Source organism: Helianthus annuus, chromosome 9 (assembly GCF_002127325.2).
Source record: "Helianthus annuus cultivar XRQ/B chromosome 9, HanXRQr2.0-SUNRISE, whole genome shotgun sequence".
Classification (NCBI taxonomy): Eukaryota; Viridiplantae; Streptophyta; class Magnoliopsida; order Asterales; family Asteraceae; genus Helianthus; species Helianthus annuus.
Window position 1 is genome coordinate 126,565,063 of NC_035441.2, and position 19,432 is coordinate 126,584,494.

A 19,432-nucleotide genomic window follows, 5' to 3' on the forward strand; every position below is an offset into this window, starting at 1 on the left:
TTTGACCGTTTGTCCCATCACCGCTCAAACTGTGAGCGAGTATTAGCCAAGACATTCTCAATAGTTTTATATTTATTTAGAGATAATATTGTAATTAGTGATTATGCATATCCATTCCATATTTAGTGCTAGGGTTGTAACCCTATATAAGGGGATGCTTTGTATCTTAATATTCATTCAGAAAATATATACCTTTGGTTTTCACACGCGTTTTACTCCTATGAATAATAATAATAATGAATGGAAATGGATGCCACGTACATGCTACTGTACATCCATCTTGTATTTGTAACCATATACAATTATTATAACTTCTTTGGTAAATTAAACTAAATAAATAACACACTACCGTTAATTCAGAACATCCATATATACACACAAATCCAGCTCTATTTACTAGACCATAAGGATGAAATCGAACGCATTATGCTGGGTTTTGGGTTCTCATAGTAAAGCATAAGCTTCTTTGGCTTAAAGAGGTATGTAGAAGCGTATGTTGATCGACCAACATCCGCTAAGAGACGATATTGCAGCCAAGTAAATAGGAAGATCGGCATCATGGCAAACATGCTGATCATGATCGGCATCCATATCAAACCGTTCTTGTAAAGCAAGTAAAAGCTGACACTAAACGCAATTGTCATGGTTGTCATAGAAAGAAAAAGCGTTGCCAGGCCCAACATTAACTTTTTGGGTAACGATTGCAGGAAATCACGTTCGGCATAACGAGACGTGAGGATAGATAAAAACAGAAGAATCGAGGCTGTAGATGAGAACAAAGAAATGGCATCTGCCACCAAAAATACCATGAAAATTGCTTGAGAATGGAAGATAGGGATACCATCTGATTGATTCTGACGGCCTTGGCTGTATCCACCTGGTACCATAAAAGCAACGGCAAATACTATGGTGGCAATAAGGGCGGCAACCACCATACAGTGGCTAGCCGTTCCTTTCATCCACTTTTCACCTTGAACAACTAGATCTTTGTGTTCTCTAGTGAATAACTCATGCGGTGTCAGACCGTCTTTGTTCTTTCGTTCTCTATAAGAAGGCGGGATCATAGCCTCCACCTCCTACAAAAACAATATTATATAATACAAGCTAAAACAAAATATAAAAGAAAGAAAGATCACTTGAAGTGTCTCGCGCTTTTTTAAAACCAAAACTAGAATACGTACCTTGAACCATAATAGTTCTCGTTGCATCTGAAAAGCAACTCCAGATACATCTTCAAGCCGGTTTCTATTGGCCCTTGTCCCGACTAAATGCAGCATATTGTTGTCATTTTCATCTCTCAAAGGTGTAATCAAATCCTTCATTGAGCCTATCTCATACAATAAGTTGTAAATCCCCTCATGGCGATGTTTGACAGCAATGTGAAATATGCTTTGGTTATTATCATTGACCTTCCATATTAGATCAGGATATAGTCGGATAAGCTCAACTATAAATACTGTATTGCCCATTTCTGCAGCGACAAATAGTATACGCGAAGAATATGTTTTTCGTGCATTCCCCATCGTTGGTGCTCTTGTCACTTTCGCAGAAGTCCCAGCAGTTAACTTCTGGATTTCAACTGGCATTTTGGCAATGTTTTCAGAAATGAGTTTTAGTAGGTGCAGCGTTTGATCTTCCTTGTCATACGGCAGCCTTTCATCTTTCTTAACTGCATCAGGCGGCCCTCGGATTATGTCATCAATTTCTTTCTTAGGCTTGCTTGCAATATTTTTCCAAATTATTCTTAGTAATTGCATTGCTTCATTAGCCTTTTTCGATGTTCCCGAGTTTGAACCCCGTTCAAAAGCTGCAAAAGCGAAAAATAATAGAAAAAAAAAAGCGAAAGGAATGAAAAAGATATACTTAATACGGTTAGAGTGAATTTCAAGGATTGTCCTTTATCTTTATACCCATTTTCAGGCGCTGTCCTTTATGTTTAAAATTGACAAGTTTTGTCCTTTATGTTTTCATATCATACATGTTTTGTCCTTTAGGCCTAACCCGGTTAGTTTTTTCAGTTAAATTTGGTCATGTGCTTTGCACATGAGGGCATTTTTGTCAATTCAAAGGTTGCAAAAGCTTTGAGCTGTAAATCTGTCGTTGAACTTACCTTTGAATTGACAAAAATGCCCTCATGTGCAAAGCATATGACCAAATTTAACTGAAAAAACTAACTGGGTTAGGCCTAAAGGACAAAACGTGTATGATATGAAAACATAAAGGACAAAACTCGTCAATTTTAAACATAAAGGACAGCGCCTGAAAATGGGTATAAAGATAAAGGACAATCCTTGAAATTCACTCATACGGTTATATATAAAGGAATACTGTCATGACTAGTAAAGTTCTAGCATATAACATGGATATTATTTTGAATACATTTGATGCTTACCCCAACTGATAAATTTTTGGAACATATTTGATGTTGTTCCATAGAACACATCCGGCTTTTTAGCCAAAACTCCAAGTAGACTCCCGTTACTAGCAAGTTCTTGGCGGTCTTCCACTATTTTTAGAGCAATATCTGAAAAAATCCGCATATTTTGAGGCAACTGCTTTTGCAAAATAATAAAGAAAGATAAAATTATAAGTATCTTATTTACTACAACATGGTAGAATGCTTACGGAACAGTTCGGCTTCAACGCATTTCTGAAGTAGCCAACCACGGTTCTGCGGATTCCAGCCATCATCACGCAACCCCTTGGATTCATTATAAAGATATTCCACCGTGGCATTTTGTCCAAATAAGGCAGCCATATAGAGTGGCATCATTTGTTGACTACCAGGAATTACGAGCAACGCGCGGTTCTTTTCCACCAAAATTTTAACCATTTCAACGTTTCCAGCCGCAGCTGCTAAACACAAGGCAGTGTTGGAACTGTTATTTTGAAGTTCCAAGTCTCTAACTTCCATCATATCCACCAGATTTTTCACAAAGTCTTGCATCCGTTTAGTTTTCTTAGCCGATGCGGCAATATGAAGTGCTGTTTCGCTGTTTTCAGTGATGCTATACCGTACCAACTCTGGTTTTTCATTGATAATGGCTTTAGCAGCTTTCCAGTCGCCTTTAATTGATGCTTCATAAAGGGGGACACCAAGTTTGATGTACTCCTCTCTACTGCCTTTAAAGTAATTCCCACTACAAGTTAGTATGAATATTTGCTCAAGATAATTCAGTTAAATTTGTCTCTTCTAAACATCAAAACTAATAAATTTATCATCTTGTACTCTTAAATTCACATTCAACACTAATCTACTAGTTATGTATTTACTAATTTACAATATATAACATTTAATTTAATTTAATTTAATTTAATTTAATTTAAATACCATTAAAGTACAGTTGATGACAGGGGCGGACCTGGCCTTGTGTCAGGCGTAGCACGGGCTACGGCTTAAGTTTTTACCAGTAGTGTAATTTTTTTTTCAATTTTTATACATAGGACACCCCTAATAAAAAATATGCCGGTTTAAATCCTTCTAACGGTTTTTCTAAGTTTGACACATCGAAGATATTGGCGTTTGCTAAGATGTACCCGGATGATTTTACTACACAAGAAATAGGGACTCTTTTGGGTGATATTGAGTCATTTCGTCACACAATAAGTGATGATGATAACTTTGAAAACTTGAATGGAATAAGTGATCTTGCGCATGTTATGGTTGAAACGAGTACGCATAGTTCTTGTCCTTCAGTTTATCGGGTAGTTAAGCTAGCTTTGCTTATACCGGTTGCAACCGCAACCGTTGAAAGATGTTTTTCGAAATTGAAGCTTGTCAAGACGGATTTACGCAATCGAATGAGCCAAAATTTTTTGAACAATGCTATGGTTTGTGCGGTCGAAAAAGTTTTTTTACGTGAAGTAAAAGACGACGGTGTGATGAAACGATTTCAAGCTATGAAAAAAGAAGAGGACAAATCTATTAGGTATTTTTTTTACTTTATTTATTTATTGTCGTTTTTTTAATATTATATGATTGCACGGTAAAAAAAAAGTTGGGATACCCCTGAGTTAATATTCTAGTAGTTCCGCCATTGGTTGATGAAGCTAATTTTTTTTCCCAAAATTGAGTTTTAATATGAGCCACAAATTCAGAAAACAGGGTCTGTGAACCATTAATCTGTTCATCACAACCTTTATTTGGTAAAAATCTTCTAATTTTCTCAATTGTAAACTAATTTTAAATTCAACTAAAAAACTAAATCAGGGATATAATTATTCCGGTAACCAATGGTGGAGCTTAACCAAAAGTTCGGGGGTGGCGGATATGACCAATATATCACCGATATTAACTGCATAGCTTCTAACCTAACCGCACCCCCTGTTTCCACTAAGCTCCTCCCCCTGCCAGTAACTTTACATGTAACTCTATAGGTTTACATGAAAACAGATAATTCAACAGTAAAATGGGTAAAGTGAAGAAAGAAATTACCGTTAAGTAGATCTTGAATGGGTAGATTTGGTTGATTTGGTCTTGGTAGAGCAAGTGAAGTAACCGGAACAATGATTTCATCTTTTTGAGGCTTGCTTACAGGCTTCTGCTCATCGATGGATGCTAGCTGCACACCTGGTTGCTTCATCTTCACGGTGAGGGTGGGGGTGGGTGGGTGGGTGGCGTGGGGTGGGTGGTGGGCGGTTTCTTAGCAATTGCGTAGAAACTCCAAGGTAATGAAAACCCTTTAAATATTATTGTAAAGTGTTAACGTCTTTATTGTTGCAGAAATTGCAAGGAAACTTGCATATTATTATTATTATCTCAACTAATTTTAAATTTAACACAATGAAAGGGATGTTGTATAGGGATGAGCATGGTACCTCTTCGGTATCAAAACGGTATTGGTATCGAAAATCTCTAAAAGTGGGTTTGGTATCAAAACGGTATTTGTATCGAAAATCTCTAAAAGTGGGTACCGGTATTGCTACCGAATACATCCGGTACGGTACAGTTCGGTACCGATACGCTACCGGTATTTTAGTGTAAAAACCGGTAAATACCGGAACTGAACCGATACCGAAAATGTCAAAAGTCGGTACCGAATCAGTATCGAAAATATACCCAGTTCAGTAAATTCCATACTAATACGAGTATTCGGTACCATTTATTCATCCTTAGTAGTACTTGTATGGATACATCTTAAAGTTCAAATTCATATAACATGCTCTTTTTTCTTTTTTCATACAAGGTTACCAATAAGAATGTAAGAAATTAGGTCTAAAAACGTTTTCATATCTTCTATAATCTATTATTTGTATATGGTACAAAGATTAGTTTTAACATTGGGCGTGGTAGTAGCCAGTGAGAAGTGGGAACAATTAATGGATAATATCTAGAGTGGGAACGAATTAATGATAATATTATTAGAGTGAGAATGAATTAAAGGATAATATTTAGAGTGAGAACAAATTAATGGATAATTAGGGTCTTGGTTAGCTAGCGTTTCATGGCGAACAACGATTTTTTTCGTGTTTTCCCGTGTGATGCGACAATAATGCGGTATTGTTTCAGTTCGTTAGATGCAAGAAATTCGTTCAATATCGTTTTGATTTCTTATGGTGTTGTCATAGCGTCGACAATAGTACGACACCAGTAACAATAAGAAATTGTAACAAATTAAGGCAAATAATAACAATAGGTTCGAATCCCACATCCATCAACGTTATCATTTTGACCAAAAAAAACACTATCGGTTATAAACGCAAAAAAATGACCAACTTAAATAATTTAAATAGAAAATGATTAACTAAAAAAGACATCTTTTAATCATAAATCATTTTTTTAACTATGAACCTCAAATACCCTTAAAAGTTTAAAGAAAGAGAATTTGAATTTAAAAGAGTTAAGATTATTGTACTTAAAAGTTTTTTTTAAAGAAACAAAATTTAAAAAACAAATACATTCTAACCACTCAACCAAGTTGATGTTTTGTTTGTTGACTAAAACGAAATTAATTTATTATCGACAAGACCTGGTGATTGCCAATTGGCAGCTTATGATTGGGCCAACAACATCCATCTATAGGAAGTAGCTACCTATTCATAAAGTCCTTTTGTAGATGTTATGCGACACGTGTCGTGTCACGTCATATAGGAGCTTTACGAGACGTTATGTCACTTGAGGCCGTAGTCATAAAGCCCCTATGTCATCATTACTTAATTATTTATTTTTCATTTTTTTAATTAATTTCTAAGTTTTTTAAAATTAAAAATCATTTCAATAAATTAAAAAAAAAGATTACATTAAAATAAAAAAAGCAGTAAAATAAAAAAAAAATTAAACTAGAATAAAATTAAAAAAGAAAAATTACACAATCAAATGTTATATTTTTTTCTATAAAACCACGGTTGAAGGGATGCATTAAAAGGGGTGGGTCGAGTGGGAACCGGAGACACGGGACGGGTAGGATTACCACTTTGGTTCGGGTGCGCACTCGATCGGGAAGAAATAAAACCACGGTTGAAGGGATGCATTGTATAAAATTTGTGGATTCTTAAAAAAAAGCTAAAGAAAAATAGGGTTTGAGAGTGTGTGGGTTTATAAAAATATGGGAGAAGGGGTTATTATTTAAAGGGAATATTGTAAATTAATTGAATTAATTTTTTTTAGATTTGACCGTTTGTAACAGTCAGAATTTGAAAATCAAACAACATGACGCCGCGATGGTGATAGCGCTGGTTATTTTTTTTGGAGCCATAAAGCCCCTCGTCGTGGTATTGAGGGCGCCATATGGCGCTATGGATGGCTTTTTGGGGCATATAGCGCCCCACTACAGGTGCTCTAAAAGCCAACCAAACTTCATTCAAATACACCAAAGATACAAACAGACAACTTAGCGAGCAACTAAGGATGGTTGGTGTGGGGCTTGTCTCGGGGCGTTGGGGAGCGGTGACGAGCCGGAACACCGCCCCCCTTGGGATGTATCCGTGGCAAGTAGAGATGGGCATAATAACTGGTTCCAAACCCGACCCGGTAGACCCGACCTGGAATCGGTTTCAGTTCCTGCCCGCTTTATTGAAGAACCGGTTCCGGGTTCAAAAAACCCGTAGGTTCTTACCCGGTTCCACTTTTTATAAAAAAAATCGGGCTGTACCCGGTTATTACCAGGAACCGGTTCCTCCGTATCCAATTCCGACCCGGTGCATTAAATTCTTGATGATGTTACCGTGGGAATTGATTCCTAGTCGTTGCAACCAAGCATTTAATTGATTTTGTTAACGTTAGAATCGATTCCTAGCCATTGGAATCGATTCCTAATGGTATAAATAGTGCAAATTATTCATTTGATCATCACACAAACTTCATCTTCTTCTTGATTCTTTTTCTACTCAATAAGCTCTACTATGGCATCTAAGAATTCCAAAACAACAAATTCTTCATCCGACAACAACGGTCCTCAATCCGTTCCATATGTTGTTGGGATACTATTATATTATGTTTTTATTAATTTAAGCTTTTTTAACATGCCCATTACATAAAACATACATAAAACATAAATATTTATTAGAACCGGTTACATTACATGACATTTTAAACGAAGTTAAATCCTACAAATCCTACATTACATGAAACACTAAAGATTTATTTAACAACTAAACATAACTTAGCTCCTAAAATCCTGGATAGTAACCGGTTACATAAAACACACTAAACATTCGAAGAAACGGTTCCGGATGCTTCACCGACTTCATTTTTCTTCGCCTTTGTAACCGGACAATGACGATCGGTGTGTTTTTTAACGTGGAGTTGGTTGTAGCCTTCATGAATTTGCCACATGCTTTTCACTGTGCCATCTCGTGGCTATCGCTCATTAAGCACAAATCAAAGTGCTTCCAAACTGCAGGGTTTCTGTTTGTTTCCAAAACCATAACGACCTCATCGTTGCACACCATTTTAACTGTGGAGCTTTGAAAATATAGATTTGAAGGTGTAAGTTATGTATTTTTGGAGTAGGTTCTTGAAAAAGAAAGAAGGAATTGAATATATATATAGTAGAAACGGATCACAATGGCCATTAATCGATTTCTAACGGCATTTTAGCTATTGGAACTGATTCCTAATGTTTTTACAGCTTTTTCATTGAACTACCATAAGGAACCGGTTCTTCCGAGGAATCGGTTACAACCCTACCCGGAATTGGTTAGTATCGATTCTAGTATTAATGGTCTAAAACCGGGTAGGAACTGAGAACCAGTTCCATTCACACTCATTCAAGAACCGGGTACGGTTAGGAATCGGTTCCGGGTAAAAAACCCGATATGCCCATCTCTAGTCGCAAGCGTCGAAGGCAAGACGGAGAAGACATGCCATATTCTTTTTATCCCCCCCCTCTCTCTCTCTCTCTCACACACACACACACACACACACATATATATATATATATATATATATATATATTGAGGCTTATTGGTGGGATTTACTAAGTATGATGATGATATATATTGAGGCTTATCTCCACACCCTAGGTCCATCCCATTTAGGCTCATACCCACACCCGCTTACGTGGATGCCGACGTAGCGGATCATCCTTTGAGGACTACCCTTATCCACACCCTATAGTCTAAGAAGCGAAAACAAAACACCCAAATACATTCGATAAAGATCCCACCCTACCGTAGAGCATTCGCAATCAAATAATATTTTTTATACTTTTATCATTACTTTTCCTCTCTCCTCCACTCACAACCACTTTTAAAAATATTAAAAAAAATATAGAGGGTGAACAGTGTTTTCTCCAAATTTACTGATGAACAGTAACATTTCTCTCTCATCCACTTACAACCATTCTATATAATATTGAGGCCCACTCACAGGGTGGAGTTATTGTAAAAAAGGCCTAAAGTGTGAGAAAGGTAAGAAAGAATCTCAACCATTAGATCTAAATTAATTGAAAAGGGTAAGATTGTAAATTCAAATATGGTAATCCTTGATTTAAGGATTTGGAGAGAGAAAAACCTGGATTTTAGGACTTATAACCGTCCATAAATATAACACCATTCATAGCATGTTCATACATGGTGTTTTAAATATAACACAATTCAGAAAAAAATAACACCATTCAGCAAACAAAATAACACCATTCAGTACAAAATAACACCATTCAGCAAATAAAATAACACCATTCAGTAAACAAAATAACACCATCCAGCAGTAAAAAAACACCATTCAGTACAAAGAATATAACACCATTCAGTACAAAGAATATATCACCATTCAGTACAAAAATAACACCATTCAATACAAAAAAAAACACCATTAATGAAAATAAAAAAACACCATTCAGAAAAAAAAACACCATTCAGAAAATAAAATATAACACCTCTGTATCATCTTCTTCACTTCCGGCACCACCACCACTGCCACTTCCGGCACCACCACTGCCGATCCAACACCACCACCACCGCCGCCGCTCGAACCACCACCGCCGCCGCTCGAACCACCACAATAAACATGCGATCTTCATCAATCGGATCAAAAAACCACAAAAAAAACTCCAATCGATGACCTACATAAAGCCGATTCACAAAGAACAAACCGTCGCCGCTCGAACCACCACCGCCGCCGCTCGAACCACCACAATAAACATGCGATCTTCATCAATCGGATCAAAAACCACAAAAAAAACTCCAATCGATGACCTACATAAAGCCGATTCACAAAGAACAACTGCTGAAATCCGATTTTCGTTTCATGTTATCAACGATTTCTGCGATTGGAGAGAGAGAGAGCTCTCTGGTAGTAGTGCGATTGGAGAGAGAGAGAGAGAGAGAGATTGTAGGGATTTTAATTACAGTTACCTCTTTTGAATGGATTTAAAAGACTTTATTAATCCTATAATTTTCAATTCGGTCCAAAAAATAAAATAAATTTTACATTTTGGTCCCTATTAATCTAAACCATTAGATCAAAGATCTAATGGTGTGTATTCTTTCTTATCCTTCTCACACTTTTAGTCTTTTTTACAGGATCCTCTACCCCCACTCACATATATTTAAAGGCTGCAATGTGCATGCTTACTCCATGTAGAATTGTTATCCAAAAGCATACACCTTCCGAAGTCTAACCCATAGAGTGAGGACCAGATTTAAACATTAACACTTGGAACGTTCCCTCCTTTAATCATCCACTATAAAGTTGTCTCCTTGATGTCTTGCATTATTACCCTTTGAAAAGTGTTAGGAACCTTTGAATATCTTATCATTTCTTCTTAACCACAATGTCCAAACAGTCGTGAGGAAGACCACATAAATCCTTTTTTTTTTTCTTTTTTGCTCGCATATCCAAGCTAAGACTAAACTGCAGCAACTGATCCAGAGATTCAAATTGGGTGGGATAGGCACTTTTAACCAAACATATACCTGCCACCTATAACACCTCGTAAAATCGTGTCCAATAATGTGTTGACACGTGTCCGTAATCCTAATTGTCAAACGTTGACTATGCGGGACTATTATTGCCAAACAATGAAAACTTTGAATGTGGAAGGACTAAAAGTGTCAAAATGCTTAAACTAAGCCTCTGAGTGACCTTATACGGTGTTCGTATTCTCTTAATAAGCCACTTGTTGGATAAATGAAACCGTTTGCAATATAATTCAAAAGTTTGTGTATCGAAAGGTTAAAAGTGTCAACATGTTAATTCTTACCTCTGAGTGACCTTTTAACGAAACCGTAGCATCATGATGTTAGATCATACTCTCGGGAATGCCTAACATTGGCCATTTAGGGCTTCGATGCCATTAAACGATAATACGCACAAGTTTGCGCGTTAAAAGGACTAAACACGTCAACATGTTAATTCTTACCTCTGAGTGACCTTTTAACAAACCGGGAGTTTTATGATGTTGATCATACTCTTGGGTGTGCCTAGTATTGACCAAGGAAGGCTTTATTCGGAGTGAACTAGTAAATGAGATGACGGGCGACAACAAAGAATTGTGGCAGTACATTTTTAACAGGGATTTACCTAGGGACTACGACGCGCAACTAAAGAGAATAAATTTTAACAGAGTTGGAATTGCACCCAATGATCATTGTATGGAAATGCCTCAAGCGGGACTCCTGCTTGCCAATAGGTTTGGTGTGATTGTTCTCCTATTAAGCTTAGGAGAAAGTTCGACTTTCTTCCCCTTCTATCATCCCGAATAGGGACGTGTCCCTCATCAAGTGGTATTTATTGACAAGGGTCATTTCATCAATGTCAAACTAGAAGGGGATATGCAATGCCGCATGACGTGATATCGTGGTCACAATCAAATTTAATCCAAATACAACTAAATAGCTAGTGGTAAGTGGGTATCGAACACAGGGAGTTTGTGGAAAATGTGTTATTTGAGAGTGTATCTAACTTGACTAAATTAATCTAATTGCAAACAAAGTAAATTTCAAGAGTTGGTTTAATTGATTTGATTTTAAAACTAAATTAACTAATTAAATTGCAAGAGAAAAGTTTTGGTTGTAAACAAATTAGAGACAAAGGATCATCCTAGATTTCCGGTTTCAATTGACATTCATGTTATCATTCCACTAGAAAGAACTACATAGACATAGCTCGTGTGTGACTAATTGCAGTGATGAAAGGGAACTAAGTACTTAGATTCCTAGAACGTGAGGTTGTTACCCGATGATCAATCAATCCTTACCCAAACCTAACTATACCCATGATATCTCGATTGCCCACGGCACCAAGAACGTATGGTTTCTAATTAGTTCAAAATAAGAATTAACAAGTTACTAACAAACAATCACACACCATAACAAGCAAACCATACAGATAAAGAATGTTATTCTAGAAATTATGAAAATCAAACATGAAATGTCTAAAGTAAACCTTCAATCCAGGATGATCACAAGCGTTTAGCCACTCATGGCTTGAATCAACATCATGATACTAGTTTCAATGTTCAAGGAAATCACAAACATAAAAACAAGAGATTAGCAAGTGTTCTTCAAGCTCCAAAATGTCTCTAAGTGCTCCAAAAGTTGTTCACAAGTGTAAGATAACCGAAAATGGCATCATTAGACAACATAAAAACCTCATCAACTAGCATTTGATGCATAAGTTACACAATCACTCCAGTCGGCGCCGTAAGCTATGCTGAGGGCCGTAGCTTACGGCGATCAGCGGTCAACAACAGTCAAACTTAGTGCCGTAACCTACGGTGCCAGCCGTAGGCTACGACACCTATTAGTTCTTTATGGCGGGTGCAAACTGAGCTAAGGCAAACCATTTTTGGCAAAGTTGAGGCCGTAACCTACGGCTCTAGCCATAGGCTACGACACCGGCTGGACTTGTCTCCTTTGTTTTTTTCTTTTGACTTCCTCACACTCCAACCTTGTTTCCACCAGGTTCCCGCATCCATCTAAACTTCACAAAAGCTACTTTTATGCCCTTTAACACCTGCAACATCAAGCATCTAGTGATTACCTAGTTCAAGCAATTAACCGTGTATAGCATAGGATTTTAATCGTTTTAAGGCTCTTAAGGGTTGTCCTACGGACCACCCGTCACATCCCCACACTTACCCATTGCTTGTCCCAAGCAACCCATTCAAAAATTATTTCAACTACAAGCGATCAATCATGCAAAACAAGCTAAACGTGCCGTCCTTCTACTAACTTTCAATCATACCACAAGACACACCCCTCTCAAAACTCTCGGTGACAAGAAATATTAGCACATAATGCTAAACCACTCAATGCATGTGTGTGTGTGCGCGACAATAAGCTTGTATAAAAATCAAGTTTCCTCCTAACAAATATCTAGCATGCTTTTTGAATCAAAGGAACTTACGGGTTGTAACGGGGCTAGGTGCAAAGGTAGGAAAATGGTGGAATGCATATATAAAAGAGCTAATTGATTTGACCTGGTTTTTATTTTACTACTAACAAAGCAAACACCAAATATATACATACTTTTTCAACATTCTTAACTACCATACAAAATGATCATTTCTTTTTGCATTTTTCTCATATTTTTCTATTTTTTTATATATAACACATCAAACTTCAATAATATATACAAGAACATCAATACTACATGCTAAATCTCCTAAACCGGGTCATCTCAAAAGGTAAAATTTTATAGGAAGTAGGCTTGGGTCGCAACCGAATGGTTTAAGGCTCAAACGTGGCTTTCTAAGGACCAAACCCCCGCCCCTCACAATACTAAGCTCATATATGTAAAGTATGAGGTCCAACCTACCAATCCCGCACTCTCACACATCTAGACGAGGCTTCCTAAAAGTCCCCTATCATTTTCAAAAGCATACTAATTCTAGGATTTAACAAGGATTCGCACACAAGTTCTATTAACACACTACACACACCGCCACTCAAACAAAGAAATATCAACAACAATCATATGTGGCTCAAATTCTCACCAAGAAAAGACTAGGAATGGGTGTCGGTGTGTTAAGGGGAACAATATCAAGTTTTCAAATTTTTGCACTTTTTGCTTGAATTAACAATTTTTTAAATTTCTCAAAATTTTCCCCTCATCCCCACACTTGGGATACATTGTCCCAATGTATGGTTTTGAGGGAAGGATCGTTTTTACCCAATCAACATTAGCTTTCGCTAATACTCTCAAATCCCAACTTTTTTTTTTGTATATTTTTTTTTTTATATTTTTATAACTAAAAACACCACTAACTTTCACACCCCATCACATCAACATCTAAACACCACCCGACCTCCCAACCATAAACATAACATACGAAATGAAAATATACACAAATTTACAAAGGAGCAAAATACGACCTGGCTAGTAATACTTTGGCTGTGGAGGCCCGAAGATGGATGTCATCATATCGTTCCACTCTCCAAACCCAGATGCCCCACTGCTACTACTACTTCCTTGATCACCACTTTGACCTGCGTGTTGATAACTCATGGCGTGTGGATCCACCCATTGAGAATGATGCAATGGTGGGGTGGGGTATGACACACTACCATCATAAGGTGGCAACGTGGTATAGTCCACAACCGGCGGGTCCGCTTCAAGTGGTTGGCCCGCATGCCACTGATCATGCAAGCGTCGCTGGCGGTCGTCTAAGTAACAATTATTCATCTCTTCTTCATGGGCATACATATGAGCACGATTTCACTGCTCATTTCTATCATAGCTCTGCTTCAGAGCTCTCTCCATAGTAGCACCCATAAAAGTTTGTTGATCGAAGAGCATTTGGTTTGGTTCACTCCATTCGCCAAAAGTGGGGGGTCGCCTTTGTTCAATAATCTGGCCCATATTCCCCGAATGAGCCCAATAAGGATCATAGGCCTGTTGTGCATAATCAAATGCACTTCCCACATAACCAGACTGCACACCTGCTCCCTGCACCCCAGCTGGGCCAGCGCCCCCTATCTGAGCATCAACCATGAACGTGTCTTCACGGTAGTCGTCGTCCCCACTAACTTCTTCATCCATCGTTTCGGGCTCATCAGCCTCGCCCGATCGTAACGGTCTCGCATCCGCTTTCAACACTCTCCATCTTCTCCCATCTGTCTTCAGCTTATGATACCTCTCTGATTCTTTGTATTCCCAACCTGGCCCAAGATGCTTTAGGTCAAACGGCTTAAACCTCTTGTACGAGCCTTTTTCATCGCCTTTAATTGCCCCATATTTCTTTAACAACGATGTGATCAAATGGCAATGAGGCACAATTTTTCTTTCTCCACTATTTCGGCCCAACCAGATGTTGTTCAACACTAAAAATCGGAAGGGAACCTTGGGAGAACCATGCATCATCATATATAAGATCGGCACCTCTTGAAACCGAACCTCCATCTTGTCACCCCGCCACGGGACAACATTGTACATACACAATGTCAACAACAACTTCGCTTCCATTCTCAAGTTCCGTCTATACAACTTCCCATGTGTCGTACCAGGTAGGAAAAGGTAATCAAGCATATTCTGCCATTGAGGATGCTTGTCGGGCTCGTGATAGAGATCTTTGAGGCTTGGGTAGATATATTCATTGGATGATAGGTCGTCAAACTTCGCTATTCGGCGCAATGATTCGTAAGACATTTCGACCTTTACCCCATTACACCATCCAACGAGCTTCATCCTTTGCGGGGCCTTAAATGGTGGACATTCGAGTCTAGCCATCCACTCTTGAATCTGAGAGTCATACATCTTCTTCACCTCACCATCATAACACTTCAAAGCTGCCCCCAACCCAATGCTTTAAACTTTGTCGTTATCCCAAACGGCCCGAAATCGACCTCCTGGATCTCCTTTTCACAAATAAATGCTTCAGCCCGTTGCTTTAACTTGTTCATTTGTTCGTGAAATAAATCCTCTCTCCATTCCGCGGGTTGGTCTAGTAATGAACCGGATGTCCAATCCGGCTTTGGACCCCTTGGAGGTGCATCCTCCTCCGAATCCGGGTCACCAACCCGTGTCAATCTCCTCCTCTTCGGTTGCTCCTCTTCCACTTGAGGTTGTTTAGACGAACTCGATCCTGCTTTATCTTTTGTCTTCACCATACCTACACACATTCATAAACCAACCACACAACAATTCAAGTTAGTTATACTCCAAAATCTTCCCCACACTTGCTTCATGTTACGGGTGTAAATGTACAAAAACCAAATATTCGTCTTTTCAAACAAAAATTCGGCAAGATGTCTCTACAATTCAGATGCCTTCCACATGCCGACGAATGAGCATGGGTCAAAATCTCTAGAACTTCAGTTTCGGGAACACACCTTCTTATCACTTGATCAGGTCTGATTTTGAACAAATCCAGTTCATCCCATATATATTGTTTTACTTGACTCAAGAATTGTTATCGTCTCTTCTTTGTCCAATGATTCGGAATTGCACCCTTGGCCAAATAATTCACGTAATGGGCATACCAAGGTGCAATAAAAGTAGAAACGGCTAACAATTGCTCGTCTGGAAACCGTTCATTAATTTCACTCGGGTCATCAACACCTTCCAATGGGATCCGGGACAAATGATCCGCAACAACATTTTCACATCCCTTTTTGTCCCGAATCTCTAGATCAAATTCTTGCAACAACAGCACCCAACGAATCAACCGGGGCTTTGCATCCTTCTTTTCCATTAAGTATCGGACCGCACTATGATCCGAATACACGATCACCTTGCTCCCCCAAATATAAGATCTAAACTTGTCCAAGGCATACACCACATCTAATAATTCTTTCTCGGTTATGGTGTAATTCAGTTGCGCCTCGGAAAAAGTTTTACTTGCATAATAGATCACCACCGGCTTCTTATCGACCCTTTGACCCAAAACCGCTCCAATGGTCGTGTCGCTTGCGTCACACATGATTTCAAACGGCTTTGACCAATCCGGTGGTTGCAAGATAGGAGCCTTCACCAACTGTTCCTTCAACACATGAAACGCTTGCAAGCATTCGTCAGTAAAATCAAATGGAACATCTTTCAATAATAAGTTACATAAAGGTTTTGTAATTACACTAAAACCTTTAATGAATCTTCTATAGAACCCAGCATGCCCCAAAAATGATCTCACCCCCTTAACATTCTTTGGTGGGGGTAGAGATGAAATTACTCGAATTTTTGCTTTGTCTACCTCCATTCCCCGGTCCGATATCACGTGTCCCAACACAATACCCTCTTGAACCATAAAATGGCTCTTTTCCCAACTAAGCACCAAGTTTGTCTCAACACACCTTTTTAAGACTTTTTCTAATTCATCGAGACAAGAGTCAAAACTTGGGCCAAAGATGGAAAAATCATCCATAAACACTTCAAGAGATTCCCCGACCATGTCCGAAAATATACTCATCATACATCTTTGGAATGTGGCCGGGACGTTACATAGTCTAAATGGCATTCACCGAAAAGCAAATGTACCATATGGACATGTAAACGTGGTTTTGTGTTGGTCGTCCGGGTGAATAGAAATTTGGTTATATCCCGAGTACCCATCCAAAAAACAATAGTATTTTTGACAGGAAAGTTTTTCAATTATTTGGTCAATGAAGGGTAACGGGAAATGGTCTTTGGAGGTAGCGGCGTTTAGTTTTCTATAATCAATGCAAACTCGCCACCCGGTGACCTGGCGGGTGGCAATTTGCTCACCTTGTTCATCTTTTATTACCTGGATGCCGGACTTTTTAGGCACTACCTGAGTCGGACTTACCCACGCACTGTCCGAAATAGGATAGATGATCCCCGCATCCAACCACTTGATTACTTCTTTCTTGACCACCCCTCTTAAGTTCGGGTTCAACCTTCTTTATGTTTCACGGGTCGGCTTTGCATCTTCACTTGTAATGATTTTATGCATTACAATGGAAGGACTAATACCCTTTAAGTCGGCTATTATTCACCCAATTGCCGCCTGGTAAGCCTTCAACACCCGTATCAACTCCTCTTCTTGAGCTACCGCCAAATTAGAAGCAATGATCACCGGTAAGGTGTCATTCTCCCCCAAAAATGCATACTTTAAGTGTTTTGGTAGCTCTTTCAATTCCACACTTGGTGGACATTCCAAAGAAGGCTTTGTACCCGAATCAATTCCCACCGGTAAAGTATCCGTTTGGTGGGTCCATGGTGGTCTTCCTTCTTTCACCGCGAGAGCCTCTTGCTCCTTCTCTTCCAATTCCAACTCACATGCATGTACCTGCAAAGACACATCACAAACACACGAACCCAATATCTCCTCCTCGAACTCCTTTGGGTCGTATCCATCTATGAAATCTGCTAGAAAACACTCATCACCATAAACATTAGCACCGTTAGTAAAAACATTTAATCTCATCTTTCTGTTACCGAATGTCATGTCGACCGTACCATATCGACAATCAATAACGGCATGTGCGGTGTTCAAAAATGGTCGACCCAAAATAACATTTTGTTGTTGAATTGGGTCCGCGGATGAGTAATCTAGCACAAGAAAATCCACGGGATAATAAAACTCATCAACTTTAACTATCACATCCCGTACAATACCCCGAGGGAGTTTATGAGACAAATCGGCTAATACCACCGTTGTCTCAACCCGTTTCAATGGACCAAAATCGTATGGTCATATAACCCCCCCGGTAAGATACTTACTCCGGCTCCAAAATCCAATAACGCCCTTGCAGTTTGAAAATTTCCCACTTGAATGTTTATAAGAGGCGTTCCCGGATCTTGTAGCTTAGGAGGAAGATCTCCTTTCAAAACCGCACTTACCCGCTCCGTCAAGTCTACCAATTTAGGCACTTTTTGTTGCCTCTTTTGGGTACACAATTCTTTTAAAAACTTGGCATAAGCGGGTACCTGTATGATTGCTTCAAGTAAAGGAAGATTGATTTTAACCTGTTTAAAAACCTCCCACATTTCTTCCTTTTGAGGACCCCGTTTTGAAATGAAAATTTTCTTACCCGGATCTAATAAAGCCGAGGGAAATGATACTTGACTAGATCCCTCATCCTCATTTTTATTTTCTTTTTCTTTATTAATTTCGGGTTTTTCAAAGTTGGGTTTTTTAGAAGAAATAATGGGTGTGTCATTTTCTTCCTCACTTTCTTGACCCGTTATATCTTCATAGACCCCCTCAACCAAATCCGGTGAAGGATTGGTTTTGTACTCTTTCCCACTTCTCAAAACACTTACATGGTGAATGTTAACATTGTTACCTCTAGAAGTACTATGAGATGGGTTTACCTTAGTGTCGCTTGGTAATTGACCTTTGTTTTTCTTCAATTCCGACACTTCAGTTGCAAGTTGACCCATTTGGGTGGTCAAAGTTTGAATTGCTTTGTCTCGGGCCTCATCTTTTTGTATGCGAGCGTCATCCATTTGGTTTCTCTTTTGCATCTCCGCTTGCATGCTCTTCAACATATCCATCATCTCATTTCCACCCGAAGACCCCCTTGCTCTTGACCCGCTTGATACTGCTTTTGATAGCCTTGGTTGTTTCCACCTCGATATCCACTTTGATTGTTATAAAGTTGGCATGAACCAAAGTTACCTTGGCTACCTTGAAAGTTCGGGTTTGCTTGATTTGAAGGGTTCCCATACCGAAAATTTGGGTGGTTCCTCAACCCGGGGTGGTAAGTGTTAGAATTCATGTTATAGTTCCTTCCACCCCCTCCTTGACCTTGTACCGCATGAACATCTTCATATTGTCCTTCCACCACTCCTTGGAAATTTTAAGCCACATGACCTATTTCATTGCAAATAGCACAAACATCATAAATTTGATTAGAGGTTTGAACATTACCATCATCAACCGCATGCACTTGTGTTCGGGTAACGGCCGGTCGTGCTCTCCTTGATGCTTGAGCTTTCCTCTTTGATGTAATTGCCATTTGCTCCAAGAACTCCCAATCGTCATGCTCGTAATTTGTGCCAAAAGACCCATTTGTAATGGACATCAAATCACGAGCATCTTCGGCACTTAATCCCTCGTGGAAGGCATTCATCAACTCCCAAAGTTCA

General features: G+C 38.9%; 1 protein-coding gene across 2 annotated transcripts; it reads right to left on the minus strand.

Moving 5' to 3' along the window:
• Positions 1 to 234: 234 nt before the first annotated feature.
• Positions 235 to 4,656, minus strand: LOC110878569. Of its 2 annotated transcripts, none has more exons than XM_022126910.2 (5): positions 4,436 to 4,656; positions 2,626 to 3,123; positions 2,393 to 2,524; positions 1,182 to 1,807; positions 235 to 1,076 (listed from the first exon to the last, which is right to left on the minus strand). In XM_022126910.2, the coding sequence occupies exons 1-5, from the start codon at positions 4,581 to 4,583 to the stop codon at positions 390 to 392; spliced, it is 2,091 nt and encodes a 696-aa protein (XP_021982602.1). In that variant the 5' UTR covers positions 4,584 to 4,656; the 3' UTR covers positions 235 to 389. The 2 variants fall into 2 exon arrangements, with proteins under 2 accessions (XP_021982602.1, XP_035833462.1); XM_035977569.1 differs by having other exon boundaries at positions 2,626 to 4,347; positions 4,436 to 4,650.
• Between the last annotated feature and the right edge of the window lie 14,776 nt (positions 4,657 to 19,432).

Excerpts from the sequence above, each read along its gene's own strand:
- LOC110878569 (XM_022126910.2), bottom strand. The coding sequence starts at position 4,583 with ATGAAGCAACCAGGTGTGCAGCTAGCATCCATCGATGAGCAGAAGCCT. Across the intron at positions 3,124-4,435 it reads CATTCAAGATCTACTTAACG|GCAGTAGAGAGGAGTACATC; the intron begins GTAATTTCTTTC and ends ATTACTTTAAAG. Across the intron at positions 1,808-2,392 it reads CCAAAAATTTATCAGTTGGG|CTTTTGAACGGGGTTCAAAC; the intron begins GTAAGCATCAAA and ends TCGCTTTTGCAG.